General features: G+C 39.0%; 1 protein-coding gene across 4 annotated transcripts in view; it reads right to left on the bottom strand.

The window, feature by feature from the left end:
* Nucleotides 1-4,614: 4,614 nt before the first annotated feature.
* The window catches only part of CSRP2 (cysteine and glycine rich protein 2), a 53,953-nt gene continuing 36,540 nt past the window's right edge, over nucleotides 4,615-22,027 (bottom strand). For all 4 annotated transcript variants that reach the window (XM_045553324.1, XM_045553326.1, XM_045553323.1 and 1 more), the window contains 5 exons: nucleotides 15,252-15,364; nucleotides 12,345-12,513; nucleotides 7,193-7,322; nucleotides 5,415-5,508; nucleotides 4,615-4,928 (listed from right to left, as the gene is read on the bottom strand). In XM_045553324.1, coding sequence (XP_045409280.1) covers nucleotides 4,852-4,928; nucleotides 5,415-5,508; nucleotides 7,193-7,322; nucleotides 12,345-12,513; nucleotides 15,252-15,364 — 583 coding nt within the window. In that variant the 3' untranslated portion in view covers nucleotides 4,615-4,851. The remainder of the gene's footprint in view (nucleotides 4,929-5,414; nucleotides 5,509-7,192; nucleotides 7,323-12,344; nucleotides 12,514-15,251; nucleotides 15,365-22,027) is intronic.

Here is a 22,027-nt window from a genome sequence, read left to right as displayed (position 1 = left end):
GTGTGTACTTGTTTATGATTTCATTCAGTTCATTCAGGAAATTGATGAAACCATGATAATGGTAACTATGGTATGAAAAGATTATTCTATATATTTATATCCTGGTCAACTAGGAGTCAAATGGTGTGAGACTGTAGGAATTTACAAATGTAAAAGGTGGTGTTAGTATACTAAAAAAAATTTCTAATTCTGTGTGTATGCATGTGTGTGTGTAATTGTTTTTTTTTAAATAAAAAGAATACATTTTTCTTTAAGAATTTTGGATTCCATGGAGTTAATTAGGATCCTCAGGGACTGTATAAATCTCCAAGTTTTAAATGTAAGTATGTCTAAAGATACTATAATAAAATACCGCAAAATGAAATTTGCCAAACATTGATCTAATATTCATGGCAAAGAGAACTTCTTTATTTGGGAATTTAAAAAGGAAAAAATATGAAGGAGCCGTTTCCTGTTGTTTACATGGCTGTTTATGGTTTGAGAACCCAGTGGTATTAAACAAGAATATTTTCAGATTGGACCAATACTCTATTTATAATTATTTTGTGATACTGAAAAAAATGTCTCAAGAGTGGTCTAGAGCTCAGGTAGCAGTATTTTGAACAACCATATAAAATAAAGCAAGCCATCAGTTTCCATTCCAGTCAAGTACTTTCCTCTTCGTTGTCTACTTAGTTGTCTCTCTCAGTCCTTGCTGGATTGGTGGATCGTACCTGTGATATGGATGGATGTCTGGTTCTGTGAGTTTATGGAGATAATTGGAAACAAGTGGTACATACCAGGACAAGAAGTCTTCTTGTCAGAAAGTATACCTTGAGTTTCATAAAGTGCTTGTCATGAGTTTTGTTTGTTTGGTTTTTTTGGGTTTTTTTTTGAAGATAGAGTCTCGCTCTGTCTCCCTGGCTAGAGTGCAGTGGCATCATCATAGCTCACTGCAACCTCAAACTCCTCAGCTCAAGCGATTCTCCTGCCTCCACCTCCCATCATGAGTTTTCTATTAGTAAATATTTATATGACTTTTAAAATGGAAAAATCTGTAATTCCAAGTGGAACAAACAATGTCTCTTAAGTCAGCTAAGTCACAAAGTCAAGGAAACCAAATGTGGCTCTTAAAAAACTCTTTTGCCTTTGAATTGAGTATGAATTTTTTTGTTCAGATACATTTTGTTAGAATATCTCTGTTATTTACTAGGATTGATAAATATTTTTCGTAGATTTGGCAGTGTTTTTAGTACTCTGAAAGAGATTGGCTCTATTCAAACCATCAGAAAGTCTCATTGTTGCTGCTGCTATGTTTCTTGGATCTGTATGTTTACAGTTTTCATCAGATTTGGGAATTTTTCAGTCATTATTTCTTCAAATATGTTTCCTCCTTTTTCAGGAAACTCAAATTACACCTGTTAGCCCGCTTGAGATTGTCCTATAGCTCACTGATCCACAATTGGTTTTTTAAATTTTTTTCTCAGTGCTTATATATATATTTTGTTGCAATGTCTAGTCTGTCATTAATACCATTCAGTCTATTTTCATGTCACATTTTATAGTTTTCACCTACAGTATGTGTTTTAAACCTTTTTTTATATCTTCCATATCTCTACTTAATTTTGTGAAAATACATAGTAGATATAACTGCTTTAATATCCTTACCTGCTAATTTTCACATCTGTGTCAATTCTGGGTTGGTTTAGATAGATTTTTTGCTCTTATTATGGATTGTATTTTCCTGCTGCTTTGCATGCCTGGTAATTTTTGATTGAATGCCAAATGCTATGAATTGGGTGCTGGGTATTCTTGTAATTCCTGTAAAAATTCTAGAGCTTTGTTCTGGGATGCAGTTAAGTTACTTGGAAATTTTGATCCTTTCAGGTCTTGCTTTTAAGAGTCATTAAGTAGGACCAGAACAGTGCTCTGTTTAGGTAGGGCTAATTATTCCCCATTACTGAGGTAAGAGCCTTCTCTATGTTTCTACCCAAAACCCTAACGGTCACATTTCCGTCTCACTGATGGGAACAGACTATTCCCACTCAGCATGAGCACCAGACACTGTTGTTCCCTCTGAGCCTTTTGGATTATTCTTTCCCTGGCCTTGGGTAGTCACCTAACATGCATGTTCCACCAGAACTCAGCTGAAAACTAGCAAGGTGGGGTAGTGCTCTGTATAGTCCTAGAGTTCTCTCTGTGCAGCTTTCTCTAAGTCCTGCGAACTTCAGGCACCTTGGTCTCCCTGGACTCTCAGCTCTTTCTCCTGGGCTCCGGGTGGCTTCTAGCTCCACCTGTGTTCTCCCTTCTTGTGCTGTAGGCCTGGAAATTCTCAAGGCAGTAAATTTTGGTAGTTGTTAAGAATGATTTCATTTTTCCCCATAACTGGCCTTTGTGGCCTAATGACCAGAGTCCTGAACATTTTATCATGTAATTTGTCTTTGTTTCCAGTGAGTGGGTAAACCTGGTCCCTGTTACTTCATCTTGGCTGTAAGTGGAAGTGTGAATTAAATTTAAAAAGTGTTTTAATTTCTAATGTGGAAAATATTGATAGATATTAATACAAGTGTCATAAACAAAAGCTCTTTGGAGTCCTCAGTAATTTAAGAATGTAAAAAGGGCCTGAGATCAAACTGTTTGGAGAACCACAGGTCTAGATCAGTAATTCCCAAGATGTCATTGTTTCCATGGACAACTCATTCAGTGTAAGGCTCTCTTCAAGTTAGCACAGACTTTTCAACCATGGGATCTCAAGGCCTTCAATATGCTAGTATGCACTGTTAATCTACAGGGATACATATATACACATACATGCATACGTGTGTGCATTTTATATATACATAGCATCTGCAGCACTCCCTAAACATATTTGTTTAGGAAGATTTTTTGGAACTAGAGTTGACAGTAGTCCTCCTCAAAAATATACTAAACCAACATAAAGGGGCTGAAAATACATCAAATGGGTAGTTTTTAAAGTAAAAATATGTATATATTGAACATGCAGCACTTTAATATTGCATTTGGATTACTTTGGTGCTACTGCACCCACTTATATCCAGATGATCAAAGTGAATCCTTCCAGAAGAGTCTGGCCCAAAGCCAAATTCTTTTTTCTTGTAGAACAGCAGGAAACTAATTTTATAGTTTTGCAGTAGCTGTTTTCCCACAGCTCCCAGTTTAATCAAGAATGATTTTAAATATGAATGGTTATCTATCTTGTTTTATTTTACTAGATGGAAATCTCAGACTACCAAGCACCTGGCAACTTCACTGACATTATTTTTCCTCTCTGGACTATCTACTGGCAATTCCAATTCCAGTTCTAGCAACCAACTTACAGTTTGGGAAACATGGTAGGTATGGGAAATGTAGGCTTTTTGTGGGGAACAAGTTACTATATTTCCCATTGTTTCTCATTCTGGTTATCTCGTGCTGCCTAACAAACTACCCCCAAATTTGATGGCTTAATGCATTTTTGTTTGTTAATGTGGCCTCCCCATGTAGTCAGGGCTTTCTCAGAACATGGAGACTGAACTCCAAGTGTGAGCATCCCAAGACAAAGAGGCAAAAGCTGTATTGTCTCTTCTAACCTAGCCTTGTCCATCATATTCTCTTGGTTAAAAATGAGTCACTAAGGTTGGCCTTTATTCAAAGGGAGGGGAATTGGACCATCATTTGATGGTAATGTCAAAGAAGTCGTGAACATGTTTTAAAACTACCACATACAGAATCAGAAGTTATTCCATAACTTGTCTCCTTCAACCCCTTTTATTGCCAATTAACTATTTCTCAGCCTGCTTAACTAAAATGCCCTCCCACAATGGAACTGGTATACCTTATAAAACACCTGGAAAAGCTGCTCAAGGCTAAGGTGTAAAATAACCACCCAGTACATCCTCATTCAACTTCTTCCCATTATGTTTTGGTTTGTTTTTCTGATGTCATACCATACCCTCTTTAGCTTTTCAAAATAAGCAGTATAGTATGTTAAAATGGACCTTAGAAAATATTAAGATGTGTTTACAGACTGGGCTTCAGTTTCACTAATATACTTTATAGGCCAATTTCACACCTTAGCCTTGGGGGGAAAAAAGATTAGATTGAATATCCGGTAAAGAACTAAAGCTTCTGGGGGAATAATGAAACCATACCTTATACAGTCTAATGCTCCTTTTCTCCCGGAGCCAGCTGAATGTGCCTGGACAATGCAGCATCTTTGCTACTTAGGCAGAATTGAAATGTGTGAAAACACCCCAGTTCACAGGGTTTAGTAAACCATCATCGATCAGATTAGAGGGGAGAGTTTACAGTTGTCTGTAAGGGGCTATAATGATTTTTAGGTATAAAGGAACTCAGACTGCAGTGGGGCAGGAAGGAAAGAGATCCTGTACTGCTGAACACCAGCTCTGAGCAGAAATGGGGATGCCTGTTACCTACTAACCCTCCCTCTCTCTTGAGGCGTACTTGCCAGCTTAAGAGAGACATCCTTTTCAACACCTGTTATGCAGACATTAACCTAGTGAGTCACTGGGTTGAGGGGGTTGATTCTCTTTAACAAAGTGGAGGCCTAAATGATTTTCTACTAACTGAAGACACAGGCTCCTCCGAAAGGTTAATTAAAAGACAACACACACATCAAGCTGAAGTTTTATTTAAAATGTAAAAGAAATGGTTCTTGAAAATGCTGGTGAATAAAGCAAAGGGATACAAATGTGCTCTTTTCCTACAAGTTAAGCAGCCTATCCAAGTAGAGGGTAATATACAGTACTTAATGCTGGTAGAATTTCACAGTAGTTTAGTGTTAGAAGATTATCTGTGCCTAGATTATGAAGAGATTCTCAGTGTGTGATGCTTAGTTCTGGGTTTACACCTTTACTGGGCATGAACAAGAGCTCCTGCTCCTTGGCCATAGCCAAATCCCTTTGGCCCAAAGTTCTTTGCGTAGCATCCTACAAAAGAAAAGGGAGAGTTAGTGCAAGTCCGTTAAGCTTTGCTGTCATTGCTTAAGACCCACTCAACAAACTACTGGCAATGTCAAAGAATTTAAATCATTTAAGATGTAGAATGTGCCATGTAGCAAGTATCTTCAAGCCATGAAGGCAAGTGCCAGCATTCTAGTTCCAGTCAGATCAGTTACGTATTTGTCCATTACTTTCATACAGTCATATGCTTTGCTTAAAACATGAAGTTGAAAGATAACTATATGGTGTTTTTGCTTATTTGTGGGGGAGTTTTAACTGATTAGGAAGTTAAGATTATCTGTGGTTCTCTGTCATCTGTAAGCATCTCTGGATCTTTATTTTCCAATAGCCAGTGACACCTCCTTGTCCCTATTTTCAGAGTATTTTTTTGTTTTTTTATGCTGGTGACATTTCATTAAACAATAACCAGTGTAGGATATTCATATAGATAGCAATAAATGAAACTAATTTTACCTTTACAATAGATTTCACCTTCTTTTTCAGTCAGAGTTGTTGATTCAAGACTCTTCCCACACTTGGCACATCGAAAACAGTTTTTGTGCCAGGGCTAGAAGAGACAAATGTGTTAGCACAGTGGAGAAGCCTGTTTCCTGAAGTATAATTTAGATGTGTGGCAAACAGTGGCTCAGGAAGAGCAGCCCAGAGCAAGCTTCTGACTTCTGTGGTTCAACTCCAACTTGAAGAAACTAGCCCTCCTCACTATCTACGTTCTTGGTCACCTACAAAAGGGCTATTGCCACAAGCCCAGTCTGCTCCTTTAAAGACTGCCTGCTTTCCGGCTGAGAATACTGCAGCTCAAAGAGGTTAAGTGGTAACTTCTCCAAATCCATGCACCTAACTTAGCATCAGGTATCTTGACTCTGTTTACTGCTTTTTTCACTACACTGAATAAGTGGCAAATTCCAGGGTTTTTTTTTTTTATTTCAGCATATTACAGAGGTACAAAAATTTAGGTTATGTATATTGCCCATTCCCCACCCCACCCCGTCAGCGCTTCAAGCGTGTCCATTCCCCTGACTGTGCGCAGCGCACTCATTGTGTAGGTATACACCCATCCCTTCTCCCCCCACATCTGCCTGACAGCCAGTTGGTGTTGTTCCCAAATGTGCACTTAGGTGATGATCAGGGAAACCAATTTGCTGGTGAGTACATGTGGTGCTTATTTTTCCATTCTTGGGATACTTCACTTAGTAGAATGGGTTCCAGCTCTATCCAAGAGAACATAAGAGATTCTATGTCACTGTTATTTCTTATAGCTGAGTAATACTCCATGGTATACATATACTACATTTTACTAATCCACTCATGTATTGATGGGCATTTTGGTTGTTTCTACATCTTTGCAATTGTGAATTGTGCTGCTATAAACATTCGGGTGCAGGTGTCTTTATAGAATGTCTTTTGTTCTTTTGGGTAGATGCCCAATAATGGGATTGCTGGATCAAATGGTTGGTCTATTTGTATCTGTTTAAGGTATCTCCATATTGCTTTCCACAGAGGTTGCACTAGTTTGCAGTCCCACCAGCAGTGTATGAGTGTTCCTGCCTCTCTGCATCCACACCAACATTTATCGTTTTGGGACTTTTTGATAAAGGCCATTCTCACTGGAGTTAAGTGATATCTCATTGTGGTTTTGATTTGCATTTCCCTGATGATCAGAGATGTTGAGCATTTTTTCATATGTTTGTTGGCCATTCTTCTATCTTCTTTTGAAAAATTTCTATTCATGTCCTTTGCCCACTTTTTGATAGGGTTGTTTGATTTTTTCTTGCTGATTTTCCTGAGTTCTAAATAGATTCTAGTTATCAGTCCTTTATCGGATGTGTAACATGCAAAAATTTTTTCCCATTCTGTAGGTTGTCTATTTACTCTCGTGACTGTTTCCTTGGCTGTGCAGAAGCTTTTTAATTTAATCAGGTCCCATTTATTTATTTTTGTTGTTGCTGTGATTGCCTTTGGGGTTAAATTCTAGGTTTTTAATAGTCTGGCCTTTTAAAGTTAATGTTTAGGAGCACTCCCAATGAAAACAAGTTTCTTTTTATACATAAAAGTAATTTGTCAAATAAGGACATTGCTTCAAAAAATTAATGATTCTGATGGAAATTCATTTAAAAGTTTGAGACAAGGCATTTATAACACATAGCATACCTGAGTGAGTGATGTGGCAGGGTTAGAGGGAAAAAGATGAGAGAGGAGTCATTCACTGTTACTAAGTCAAAATAACACTTTACCTTTCCAGCTCCAATTATCTTCTCAGCAGCATATACGGAGTCCCCACATCTGGAACACTTCTCAGCACCTCCGTATTTCTGGGCAAATTTAGAAGTGTTTGGATTTGTTGTAGGCCTGTGAGGTTGAACACTTGTGGAAAGAGAAAAAAAAAATAGGCAAGATATTCTACAGGGTGCTCACAAGTCCACATGCAAGGAACAATAGCACTCTGGGACTTGGCTACTGTACTGTCTCAGGCCAGAGCCCTCTGCAGGCCAGTATAGAGGAAAGAATAAAGAAGAAACTAATCTCAGGTGTCAGCCACAGTTATTACTTTAATCAATTTATGGGTTCATTATTACTACAAAAAGAAAGGCCCCAAACTTAACTATCTGTTTCTCTAAGTCTACATAGAATTTTCATCCCCAGTGCTAGCCTCTCCAATAAGCAATTGTTAGCTTTATAAAAACCTACCAGAGCACATGTTTTTATTCCAGATTCATATTATTAATCACATCTAGCTTTTTTACTTCACAGGAGACTGAAAAATCAATGTTAAGCAGTTAAGAAATTCTGCAAATAGGTCAGTTGCCTGACATAGTCTATAAGAAAGTTCAGCATGTTTTACAGATTACTTAATTTCCTAATATATCTTAAAGAGAGAAAAATGTGAATAAATTACTTTCTTCATGGGAAAATATTTTAGAAAATTTGCCTATTACTATGTGATCTGTTTACTTTTTCTCTGGATAGAGTGGTATTTTTGTCACTGTTTACACTGGGTCACTGGGTAAACCATACTCCCTGCTCTCAGGAATTTTTTCCATTTAGTAAAGTAGGTGTACCTGCTATTTCAGAACACCCACTGGGCTTATGAGAAGACGTAAAAGCCCTTTTAGATCTTATAAATTAATTGAGCTTATCAACAGCACTCAGCAAGTGGCAAGTAAGTGTCAGTTTTTCCTATTGGAAAAACAATGTTTTGCAATTCTGAGATCAGCAAGAAGGTGAGTCTGGCTGCAGTGGAGGGAGGGAGGGAGAGAGCAGTGGGCAATAAGGCCAACTAGTAACAAGGTGCAGGGGGTTAGATTATCTGGGGCTTTGAAGACCTTTGCAAAGACTTTGGCTTTTACTATGAGGAAAAGGGGAAGCCATTCAAAGGTTTTGAGGAGTGAAGTGCTATGAATTGATGTAGGTATTACCAAGATCATTCTGTTGCTCCATTGAGGGAAGACTGAAGGGGGAGGCCAAAGAGAGAAGCACAAGCCTCAGAGATCAGTTAGAAGTCTGTTGCCATAAACCAAATGAAAAATTGTATTCACTTGGACTAATCTGGATTCTAGATAGGTTTTGAAATGTAGCTGTAAGACCTGATGAATCCAATCCTTTTAGACTTCATTGGCTGTAAGATGTGGGAAAGAATGATCAAAAATTTTATTCTGAGTAACTGAGATTGGAGCTGCCATTTGCTGAGAGGGGCATGACTGGGTAGAGCAGTCTGGCGGCGGGTGGGGGGGTGTATCAGCAGCTCAGGTTCGGATGTACAAGTCTAGGAAGCTCATTAGCCTTTCCCAGTGGAGATATCCAGTAGGCAGCTGGATATGAGAGTCTCGGGTTCAAATCTGAGAATCACAAGCAGACAAACCTTGAGACTGGAGGTGCTCCTGAGAGAATAAATAGAGAGAAGGTACAAGGACTAAGCAAGCTACTTTCCTCTGCCACTTTTCTATCACAGACCCTTGGCAAATCTAGATAAAAGTAACTACCTTATTTCTCCATGAAATCACCATTTTTGAGGTCTCAACTGTCTGAAAAATCTGGTCTTGTCACTTTCCCACTTCACACCTCCTGCCACCCAACCACTCCCCCCAGTAAAATTTTCCTAGTTATATGCATATTTAAAATCAAATAAAATGTTAATTTAGAAATACTGCCTTTTCATAAAACAATTTTTTCAAACATTTGACATGTACCTTCAATATCTTCATCTCCATTATATCTGCTTTTTGTTGTTATTTAACAGTTTTCTGCACTTCCACCTAAGCTGTTTAATATACAGCATTTTTTTAATCACATTTGATGTGGCCACTGGAAATTTTATTCTGAGCAACAAATACCAATTCAAAGTACTAATTCACAGTATAGTTTTCTCCAATTTTCCTTAATGTAGATGTATTTTCAAAGAATCTTCACAACCTGCTGATACACTGTAGTTTTAAAAATGATTAAGAGCATATCAATGATAACTGCAAGTGCTGGAGATGAGATTCCTGAGGAAATTTTCCAAATCTGCCAATCATCACATTAATAAGAACTTCACATGGATTATTACCTCCCATCTGCCTTCTAACAACTTCATAGGATAATTGTTACGTCATATTACAGATGACAAAATGGGAGCTCGATCTTCAATAACTTACTGAAGGACTAGAGCTTTAGTGAATGGCGAGCCTGAACTGAAAAATGCAGGTTGGCTTCAGTGAAAGGTTCTTGAGCACAATGCTGCCTCTCTGGGAGATCCTCGTGAAGACGTTTATTACCATTACACATGCCACAAGGGCAGTCCAGGCCACAGGCGTTCAGTCATTAAGAAAGGCTTCTTGGTCTGGGCAATGATTTTTTTTGGATAGGACCTCAAAAGCACAGGTAATAAAAGCGAAGACAGACAAATAAGATTACAGCAAACTAAAAAGTTTCTGCACATTAAAGGAAACAAAAGTAAAGAGACTACCTACAGAATGGGAGAAAATATTTATAAATTATTCATCTGATAAGGGGTTAATAACCAAAATATATAAGGAATTCAACTCAATAGTAAGAAAGCAAATACACCAATTAAAAATAGGCAAAAGGCCTAAACAGACACTTCTCAAAAGACATACGATAAGCAACAGGTATATGAAAACACACTCAACATCACTAATCAGGGAAATGCAATTCAAAACCACAATGAAATATTACCTCACTCCTGTTAGAATGGCTACTATCAAAAAGACAAAAGGCAACAACTATTGGTGAGGATGTGGAGAAAAAGGAACCCTTGCACACTTAGTGGTGATGTAAATTAGCACAGCCACTACAGAAAACAGTATGGAGGTTCCTTCAAAAGTTAAAAATAGAGCTACCATATGATCCAGCAATCCTACTACTGGGTATACACTCAGAGGAAATAAAATCATTATATCAAAGAGATCTGCACTCCGGTGTTCCCTGCAGCACTATTGACAATAGCCAAGGTATGGAATCAACCTAAGGGTCCATCAACAGATAAATAGATAAAGAAAATGTGCTATATATACAAAATGGAATACTATTCAGCCATAAAGAGAGAATGAAATCCTGTCACTTTTGACAACACAGATGAACCTGGAAGACATTGTGTTAAGTGAAATAAGCCAGGCACAGAAAGACAAATACTATATGATCTCTCTCATATGTGCAATCTAGAAAAGTTGATCTCGTATTAATAGAAGTGGAGAATAGAATGGTGGTTACCAGAGGCTGAGGTTGTTAGGGGAGAGGGGTCAAAGGATATATAATTACATTTAGATAGGAAAAATAAGTTAATAAGATCTATTGCATGGCAGGGTGACTACAGTTATTAACTGTATACCTGACCCTTTGTGTCCTCATCTATTAAATGGGGACAAAATATCTACACCTCAGAGTTACTGTGAGGATTATACAGAATGAAGATAAATGTTCAGCAGACAATAGGCACTCAATACATATTATTATTTCAGCCCAGTCAAGCACCATGTTTCAGATCATAAACTTTGGAGTTAGAGTAGGTTAAGTTCCAAGCTCTACAATTAACTAACAGTGTGACTTTAGGCAAATTACTTGTTACTGTCTCAATTTGTTCTTGAGTAAGACAGAAAATCCTAACTTTGCAGGATTTTTTGTGAGGATTACAAGAGTTAACATATGTTAACATTCTATAAAGTCTGGCACAATTAATGGTCTTGTCCAAGGAAAGGCTGTTTTATTGGAGTATTATACCAATTTTGACCTCTTCAATATAAAATGGATATGAAAAATATGAAGTTCAAATAGGGAAATTAACAGGTTAAAAATAGGACTTAAGAGGAAATTCCAAATGAAGTTAGTCAGCCTGAGTATGAAATACTAAGTGAACATTAACAGCACCTTGACACATTGACTTTGATACCAGAGCCTTTAAAGTTTAACACTAGTTTCTCAAAGAATCAAAAACAGAAAATAATTTCAATTTTTAGAGACAAGGTCTTGCTACATTGCCCAGACTGGTCTCTAACTCCTGGCCTGAAGCAATCCTCTGCCTCCGCCTCCCAAACTGCGGGGATTACAGGAGTGAACCACCACACCCAGCCTAAGTAAGAATTTTAAGTTAGAGAAAAGTAATTTTTTTTTTTTTTTTTTTTTTGAGACAGAGTCTCGCTTTGTTGCCCAGGTGCCGTGGCGTCAGCCTAGCTCACAGCAACCTCAGACTCCTCGGCTTAAGGTGATCCTACTGCCTCAGCCTCCCGAGTAGCTGGGACTACAGGCATGCGCCACTATGCCCGGCTAATTTTTTCTATATATATTTTTAGCTGTCTATATAATTTCTTTCTATTTTTAGTAGAGACGGGGTCTCGCTCTTGCTCAGGCTGGTCTCGAACTCCTGACCTTGAGCAATCCACCCGCCTCGGCCTCCCAGAGTGCTAGGATTACAGGCGTGAGCCACCACACCCGGCCGAAAAGTAATTTTTTGATGAGGAAAATTCTTACATGGAAAGAGTAACAGGAATTTTCATTGACTGTTTAACTGTACATGAGAAATGCCTCTCATAATTCAGATACTACACTGTCACTACTAAATGACAGATTTCTCTATCATTTAATTTCATGACATCTGGTCTCTGAAGTGCTGTGAAATGGAAGTAAATTTAAATAAACTGCTTTTTAAGAACATGACTCCTAGATATGCCTTGGAATGCTATAAAACCAGAACTAAAAATAATAATTTTGTTAGGTACAAAACTGTCAATATTTTGAACTTAAAGAATAGTCACTAGTTTACATTGGAAAATTAGTCACTTTGTATTTGCTTAGTTTAAACTAAAAATCTGGAAACTCCCAGGTTCCTGTTCGCCCTGCAACATTAATTGTTGTAACTCATTCTTAAAGGTACCAAACAATCTCCTCTCTCACCTCTCTGGCTTGATGCCCAGCCTTTCACCACGGTCCATGTTGAGCGTGCCAGCGCCCTGGCCATAACCATAGCCTTTCGGCCCATACTTCTTTCCATAGCAGGATTTGCAGTAGATCTCTTCATCGTGAATTGCCACCGTTGTGCTATCTAAATTCTTCCTGCAAACCACTGGGGCGGGAGGAGGAGGAAAAGTTAGACTTTAAACATGTTCCAAAGATGCCTTTTTCCTTAAAATTGGTGGCACAGACACATGGTCTACACATGGTAACAGCTGAGGCACTCTCACATTCCTAGTTTATCCCGTGGTTTCCCAAAAGCCATGAGACAGCCAGCATCTGGACTGGTCAGCTACAGTTGAGGATTATTGGCCTTTCTCCATGGATATGATAAGTTGTTTCTGAATCTTAATATCCAGAAGCCTCAAACTTTTAATATGATCTGCCTCTGTCTCAGAGATGGCTATAATTACAGGAACAAAAGGAATAAACTAACAAGGACTTGCTGGCAACCCTCACTCTTAATCTTTCAGCCTCTCCATAACCAGATCTTGTTAAATCACAACGTCACAAAGAACAAAAGCGTAGCTCAGTGCCTTGGGGGAGTTGCCTGTGGAGCGCTTCATCCCCAAAAAGCATCCTCTGGGATAAAAACAGCTTTAAATCCAGAATTCTAGTTTTCATCACTCATCTAGAATGGGAAAAATATTCTTCTCTCAACTCCCCACCAGTTTCTCTAGCAGTGATAAGTATGTCTGAAAATTGTCAAGTGGTTTAAAGTCTGCGTTTGTTTTCCCTTCTGTCCCAAAGGAGAATACATTCTTTCTTGATGGATTTCTTGCCACAAGACATTTCCACATATCCCACTTCATAAAACTGCCAAACATCATCACGTTTTATCCAGACATTATTTCACGTTCTAAAACTTCAATTAAGCTCTAGGAAAAGAAGTAAATTATGAGGGAACTCATTGGTAGCACATTCTGCAGCCAGAAAGCAAAGATTAGAATAGTTGAAAAGGGGATCTTTATTTATTTAAAAGAGAGAGGGAGAAACAAAAGGAGGGAGAGAAGGACAAACGGAAAGACAGAAGGTGTTGGGGGGAAGATGACAAGCTGGCTCGTTTTAAAATAAAGTTAAATTGGGAAGGTTCTACTATCTTAAAGTCGTCTGTGGTAGAATAAAATGACACCTACTCTGGAACCTATCTGTGGAGGCTCAAGTGCTGAAAGATTTGACTAAAGCTATAGTTAACCTAAAAACATACACTGCTGAGGGACAAATACCCTTAACAGACAGAATAAATATAAACAAATATTAATGTAAGAACTGTTTTGAAAAAAACCTGTATTAACCAAAGCAAGTTTACATACATGAAAATGATACTATATAACTACTCCTCTCTTCCCAGTCCTCATCCGTATTCTCTGCAGTAAAATTCTCACAGGTCTGCAATCTACTCTGCATTATTTCCTTAAAAGCTTTAGTCAGCAGAGACAAATATTAGGAAGGGTTAGTAAAAATGACCATTAAAGACCTTGACATTTAGTAAAACACTGACTTTATTATGGTGTAGACATCATGGCTCAACCTAGATAGATAAAACTGAGAGCAATTCCTAAAGTCTTGCATTTTCTCTGTTTCCATCCTTTCTTGGTTACAAACCTGCCTGTTGAAAAATAGACTCCTTTAGGAAAAAAAAAGTAACTTCTGAAAGTAATGGTTAAACCAGATCTTTTAAGGAATAGTAGCTATTATGAGGAATACATAGCAAACATTCATATCTAGTATTTCTATAATATTTTTTGTAACTACAACTTTCTGTTATCTGTTTCTACTTGTCTGTGAAGCAGTTACACTATTAAAGAGGTCCAGACACCTTGAATGCTGGCTCCTCGAGGGAAGAGAATGATTCAAATTTGGGGGATTTTTCTGAAGATTTTTTTCTTACAGTAACCAAATTTATTTTTAATATATGGTTTCTTACAGCAGTTTTCACTGTACAGTACTACAGATAAGGCAAATATCTGCATGTAGGGATGGGTTCCTCCAATGTAACAAATCCTTCAATAAAGAAAATTCTGTCATTTGAATCAGATGACTCATGAAGAGCTTTCTTAAGCTGCTACTATACTGTTTCAAAACTAAAGACAAAGTTGTCATTAGAGGGAATTTGTGGGTGTTGGGGCTTCTCTCTTGTTCTGTTTCTCTCATTATCAGGTATTTACTGTCTTTGGAGCACACAGGCATGTGTTGTTTTATGTCCTACTTCCTGTCTACACCAGACACTGGTCATTTTCCATCTATAAACAACTCCTAATTTGCCTCTATGGGACTTTCATATCCTCTGCTTCTTTCCCTCAAATTTAGAATATCAATAACCAGGAATAACCCTGAACATTTCACTACCAGAGAAAACAGAATTTGAGCTCCTAAGTACCTGAATTTTAGTTATCAGTGTGGCAAGAAATAAGCAAGAAGGTTTCAAAGAGAAGGAACCCAGCCTGAAAGAGAAAGCTGGGGTGGAAGAGGAACGATTCATTTATTCAAAAACTGGCACCAAGACTTACAGCGCGCCAGCAAGTGTGCTCCACTACGTAAACGACACTGCGTAAACGACACTGCGTTCTCAGGGAGGCCGGGGAGACGGACGCGGCCCCAAGGAAAAGCCAAAAGGTGAAACAGAAGCCACGCGCTGTGGGGACGCGCAGGGAGGCCGCGTGTCCTGGGCCACCCCTGCTGGCCTTGCCTGCGAGGCTCCGTGCTCACAGCGACAGAGGACAGACAGGGAAATCCACTCGTGCTTCCATAGTAATCTTTGCTAGCAAAACCTCCATTTTTCCTTAATTAGGTAAAAATAGTGTACTGACGCTTTTTACACTCAAAGGCCGAGCACAGGGAGCTACTTACTGCACAGAAAGCAGCAGCGGTGGAAGCTCCGGCCGTCGCACTGCACCTCCTCCGCGTGGTACACGGTCCTCCCGCAGGCCCCACACTTGTTTCCACCTCCCCAGACAGGCATTCTGAAGAAATAAAGCATTTGTTAGAATGTCCCTGTGCTGGTCTTACAGCTCCCTAGAGGGCTGTTTAAACCCAGGGACAGCTGCAGATTTTGTTTCTTTAGGAACTGCTCTAACCACATCTTTAAAGGCCTGAGTTCCTCCAAAATAACCTCATCTCTTCCCCCAAATTACAGCTCTTTGATTAGGAAACTCTGGCTTGTCATGCACAAAAATTTTTTTTTTCCAAGACAAAGGACCTGCATTCAATAGAACAGTACAGGTCACCAGGCACAAAACCAACTATGCCACTAGAATCCACAGGAGTTAAGAAAGAAGTGTGGGGAGTGGAAAGGCAAACTTGCCCCCCTCCCCAACAACCCCAGTCTTTAATGAACTTTTTAAAAAAAACTCAGCTGAAGATCTTACTCTTGGGTGGAAGTTTTTATTGCACGTTTAATTCACTGTAACAACACTAAATTCTTAACATTTAACATACACAAGCTATGACATACTTTCTAGGGAAGAAGAAAGTGTGTTGCCCCCAAAGAACAAGTTTTACATTTGTCTGCTAGAGTTATGCACAATTATAACATAAATAGTTGTGTCTGTGACTAGCACGACAGCATGCACGGAGCCTGGCTGTAACCACAACAAACGTTCATCCAGATGGCTCCGATTTAGTTTCTGTGCTTCTCTAATCCCAAGGCCCAGCAGTCCAGCCAACAGTCACTGTTCCCTCTCTGGCAGGTCTGTCAGGCCATGCAGACTCTGCTACCAAGCAATGTGAATTGTCTGCCGAGCGTGTAGGAATCAGTTTGAACAACGTGGCCTGATGTGATGGGCAAGGTGGAAGTTTAAATCCTGGGCCATCTCATTATGATACGAGGCAAAATTTTCTCATCACCCTTCTCAACAAATTGGTCTGCCTGGACACAGCTGAGAATGCCTAGTTTTGAATGGCAGCTTCCTCAAGTGCCCTAACCAGTACAGAAAGTTGTCCTGCTACGGAGGCATGTTATGTCTGCCCTGCCCTGAGTGGTAACTAAGAACAGCAGAACAATTCCGCTTTCCCCACTGCCCTTTTCAGACTTCTGTGGAGTGGTGCTTGCAGGCCTTGCCTGTCTCCTCCGATGAGCTGTTTGCCTCTCTAGGAAACAGCTGGGTAAGAAAGCGGAGACCTCAACACTCACTCAAACCTGGCTAGAAAAACAAGGGAAAAGGAATGTTGCTCAGTAGAAAAGATCGAAGAATCTGCAATCTTTAAAATAAAAAGGGGGGTGGTAAATTCTCCCCTTACCCCATTAAAATGATCCATAACCCAACAATTTCCTGGACGCTAAGTTGAGGCCTTTCCAAAAGACAGATCTGTAGAATTAATGACGGTGGCGGGCATCCTTCCGGCACACAGTATTCTCTTCCCTCGTCCCCAGATTTTCTCCCAAGGAAGCAACCATCTCTATCTTAGTCCATGTGGTTTAGAGAAGTGTTTACTAAAATGTGGTCTCCTGGCTATGCTCCACCTTGCTTACTACCAATACAAGACCAAATTCAGGTGACTTAGAAACTTCTATACAATCTTATGCAACAAACAAAAATCATGATCAGTGAACTCATCTTGTTGGACAGAGTCAGAGAGTCAGTCTGTACTTCGAAATTATAACAAAAATAATAGTCCTTTACCACAGACAGTTTGAAAAGCACTGATTTAGATGGTATTGTCTTAGTCTGTTTTGTGCTGCTATAATAGAATAGCTCCAACTGGGTAATTTATAAGTAACAGAAATTTATTTCTCATAGTTCTGCTGGCTGAGAAGTCCAAGATCAAGGCAGTAGAGGTTTGGTGTCTGGTGAGGACCCAGTATCCACTTGTAGGATGGTGCCTGCATCCCCTCTGGAGGATGTTCCTCACATGGCAGAAGAGCAGCAGAGAGTGAACCCACTCTCACAAGCCCTTTCCATACTGGTATTAATCCATTCATGAGGGTGGATCCTTCATGACCTGAACACCTCCAGTTAGGTCCCACCACCCAACACTGTTGCATTGGGAATTAAGTTTCCAACACATGTACTTTGGGAGACAAATTCAAACCATAGTATTCTTCCCCTGGCACTGCAAAATTCATGTCTTCATGCTCAAAATACATTCATTCCATCCCAGTAGCCCAGTAGCCCCCAAAGTCTTAACTCATTCCAGCATCAACTCAAAAGTCTAAAATCCAGAATCTCATCTAATCAGATATGGGTGAGACTCAAAGCATCATTCATCCTGAGACAAATCTCCCTGCAACTGTGAGTCTGTGAAATCTAAGAAGTCACATGCTTCTAAAATACAATGGTGGGACAGGCATAGGATAGACATTCTTATTCCAAAAGGGAGAAATAGGCAAGATGAAACGGATAACAGGTCTCAAGTCAGTCCAACACCCAACAGGGCAAACAACATTAGATCCTAAGGCTTGAGAATAAACTTCTTTGACACCATATCTGCTGTCTGTGCACACTGGGGTAGGGGTTGAGCCCTCAAGGCTCCGGGTGGCCCCACCCCCACAGCCTTGCTGGGTGCAGCCCACTGGGCTCTCACAGGTTGGAGTCAGGTGCCTGGAGCTCTCCCAGGCTGGTGCTGAATGCTGGTGGCTCCACTGTTAGGAGCTTTCAGAGACACCCCTGCCCCATGGCTCCACTAAGCACTGCCCTAGTGAGTGCTCTCCGTGGGGGCTGCGCCCCTATGGCGCTAGTATCATCAAGGCACTTATAGAACTACAGATGGAATTGACTGAGCTCTCAGTAGATGGCCTTTTAAAGTCATTGTTTGATGCTAAGAAAGATCCAACTGAAATATGGAAAAATGTAGAATTCACACACCTTCAGAAACATGCCCGAAAAATGCTTTCTTGCTTTTCCACCACTTATTGCTGCCAATCTACATTCTGCTACCTAACCCAAATCAAGATGCCCTTAAGGTCACAAATGACCGATACCCATTCTAGAGGCTCAACTGAAACTGCAGACCTCCATGCTGCAACCAAATATTCAAAGGCTTTCCAACAAAAAGCAGACACAACAAAGTCTTTAAAATGTTAGTTAACTTTAAAATTAACAAATAGTTTTCATTTTTTAATTATTAAGTACATAGTTAGATTTTTTATAAAATAATGTACATTTTTAAGTATCTCTAATTGACATTTCTTGAATGTGGCCTTATTTGATTATAGCTAAATTAAAGTGGCCTTCCAACATGAAAAGGTTCCCCACCCCTGGTTTAGCTCTTTTGAGCCCCTGAATTCAACTGTGCTTCATCTTAGCCTGCATACCTCAGTTAGGTGAGCCAATAAATTTCCTTTTTAAGTCATTTGGAATTGCTCCTTGAAACAAACAACAATACACACACACAAAGAGATATGATTGGTATTACTCGTTATTACTAAACTGTTGATTGGAATTTGCAAACAGTCTACTTCTCTTATCCAGACGGGAACAAGGTAATTTCAAGGGTCCACAAAAGTTACCAGGCTTACTGAGAAGCCATCTACATAGGATCGATATCTTGCAACAATGGGACAGATTATCAAGCTTTCCTTCTGTACTTGTATAAATCTTATATTACCTTCCCAGGAGACAGGTGCTCCATTGTTTAAATCCAGAATGAAACTTGACTGTCACTGTAAAACCTAAGACACAAAGGCTTAGGTCCAGTAGCCTGCAATGACTTGAATTTGGAATGCCATTAGTGATACTGACTTTGCCCCTGGCCTCCAAAGTTACCTGCATTATGGAATGCTCATGGATGTAACAGACATCTGCTGTAAGTTCCCAAAAGGCCAAATGTAGGCCTATAGGAATGACACTACAATTACTTATACTGCACCCCAAGTATCAGCTGGCTCTTGAAATACTTTGTTGTTGAGGCATTTCTATTATTGAGGCATTTCTCGTCATACTGCTAGATTAACCAGGAACAGAAGAGAAAGGATCTAAATAAGCTCAATCAGAAATGAGAAAGGAGATATTACAATTGGCACCACAGAAATACAAAACATCATCCGTAAATACTATGAAAATCTCTACACACATAAACTGGAAAACACAGAGGAAATGGACAAATTCCTGGAAACACACAACCTCCCAAGACTCAATCAAAAAGAAACAGAACTCCTGAACAGACCAATAATGAGCAGCAAGATCAAAGCAGGAATAAAAAAATCTGCCAACCAAAAAAAAAAACCCCAGACCAGAGGGATTCACAGCCGAATTCTACCAGACTTACAAAGAACTGGTGTCCATACTGCAGAAATTATTTCATAACATCAAGGAGGAAATCATCCCCAACTCATTCATGAAGCCAGTAGCACCTTATACCAAAGCCAGGAAAGGACAAAACAAAAAAACAAAACTACAGACCAATATCCCTTATGAATATAGATACAAAAATCCTCAATAAAATACTGGCAAACTGAATTCAACAGCACATCAAAAAAATAATCCACCATGATCAAGTGGGCTTCGTCCCAGGGATGCAAGGATGATTCAACATACGTAAATCAATAAACGTGATTCATATAAACAAAAGCAAAAACAAAGACCGTATGATCATCTCAACAGGTGCAGAAAAAGCATGACAACATCCAGCATCCTTTCATGATTAAAAACCCTCAACAAACTAGGCATAGAAGGAACATATCTCAAAATTGTAAAAGTCATATATGACAAACCCACAGGCAGCATTATACTGAATGGGGCAAAGTTGAAAGCATTCCACCTAAGAACTGGAACAAGACAAGGGTGCCCAGTGTCACCACTTCTATTTAACATGGTACTGGAAGTCCTAGCCAGAGCAATCAGACAACAGAAAGGAATAAAGGTATCCAAATTGGGAAAAAGGAGGTCAAACTACCACTTTTCACTGACAATATGATCTTCTACGTAGAAAATCCCAAAGACTCTACCAAGAGACTCCTGAAATTGATAAATAAATTCAGCAAAGTCTCAGGTTACAAAAATCAATGTACCCAAATCAGTAGAATTTCTATATACCAATAATTTCTATATACCAATAACACTCAAGCTGAGAGTCAATCAAATCAAAGACTGAATACCATTCACAATAGATACAAAGAAAATAAAATATTAAGGAATATACTTAACCAAGGAGGTAAAAGATCTCTACAAGGAAAACTATGAAACACTGAGAAAGAAATTACAGATGACACAAATGGAAAAACATATCATGTTCATAGATTGGTAGAATCAAAATTGTTAAAATGTCCATACAGCCCAAAGTGATTTATAGATTCAATGCAATCCCCATCAAAATACCAACATATTTCACAGATCTAGAAAAAATAGTTTTGTGCTTCGTATGGAACCAGAAAAGAGTCCAAATAGCCAATGCAGTCTTAAGCAAAAAGAACAAATCTGGAGGCACCACATTACCAGGCTTCAAACTATATATACTGCAAAGCTATAGTAACCGAAACAGCATGGTATTGGTACAAAAATAGACACATAGACCAATGGAACAGAACAGAGAACTCAGACGTAAAATCATCTACCTACAACCAACTGATCTTCAACAAAGCAGACAACAAAATACACTGGGGAAAAGAAGCCCTATTCAATAAATAGTGCTGGGAAAATTGGATAGCCACATTTAGAAGAATGAAACGGTATCCCTCTCTCTCTCACCACTTACAAAAATTAATTCAAGACGGATAAAAGACTTAAATGTAAGGCATGAAACCATAAAAATTCTAGAAGAAAATGTAGGAAAATGTCTTTTCTAGACATCAGCCTAGGCAAAGAACTTATGACTAAGACCCCAATGACAGTTACAGCAACAACAAAGGTACATAAATGGCACTTGATTAAATTAAAAAGTTTCTGCACAGCAAAGCAAGTAATCAACAGAACAAATAGACAACATACAGAATGGGAGAAAATATTTTCAAACTATATCCAATAAAGGACTAATATCCAGAATCTACAAAAGCCTCAAATCGGCAAGAAAAAAAATAAACAAAACTTAAAAACTGGGCAAAAGATATGAACAGAAGCTATTCAAAAAAGATATATAAATGGCCAACAAACACATGAAAAAATGCTCAACATCACTAATCATCAGGGAAATGCAAATTAAAACCACAATGAGATATCACCTTACCCCTGACAGAATGGTGTGGATGCAGAGAGAAAGGAACACTTACACATTGTTGGTGGGACTGCAAATTAGTACAACCTCTATGGCAAAGAGTATGGAGATTTCTTAAAGAACCAAAAGTAGACCTACCATTCAATCCAGCCGTCCCTCTACTGGGTATCTTAAAGGAAAAGAAGTCACCTGCACTCAAATGTTTATTGCAGCACAATTCACAATTGCAAAGATGTGGAGTCAACCTAAGTGCCCATAAACTTACGAGAGGAATAACAACATGTGGTATATATATACCATGGAGTACTACTCAGCCATAAAAAGAAATAAATTAATGTCTTTTGCAGCAATTTGGATGGAACTAGAGACCATTATCCTGAGTGAAGTATCTCAAGAATGGAAAAACAAACACCACATGTACTCTCTAATAATTTGGAACTAAATGATGGACACACATGGCACAGAGAGAAGTAAAAGTCATTGGCAATCAAGAAGCGGGGAAGGGGCAAGAGGGAAAGGGTAAAAGCCTACGCAACAGG

The sequence above is a fragment of the Lemur catta genome, chromosome 6 (genome assembly GCF_020740605.2).
Source record: "Lemur catta isolate mLemCat1 chromosome 6, mLemCat1.pri, whole genome shotgun sequence".
Classification (NCBI taxonomy): Eukaryota; Metazoa; Chordata; class Mammalia; order Primates; family Lemuridae; genus Lemur; species Lemur catta.
The sequence above is the reverse complement of the archived record's forward strand: the minus strand, read 5'-3'. Positions and strand labels throughout refer to the sequence as shown.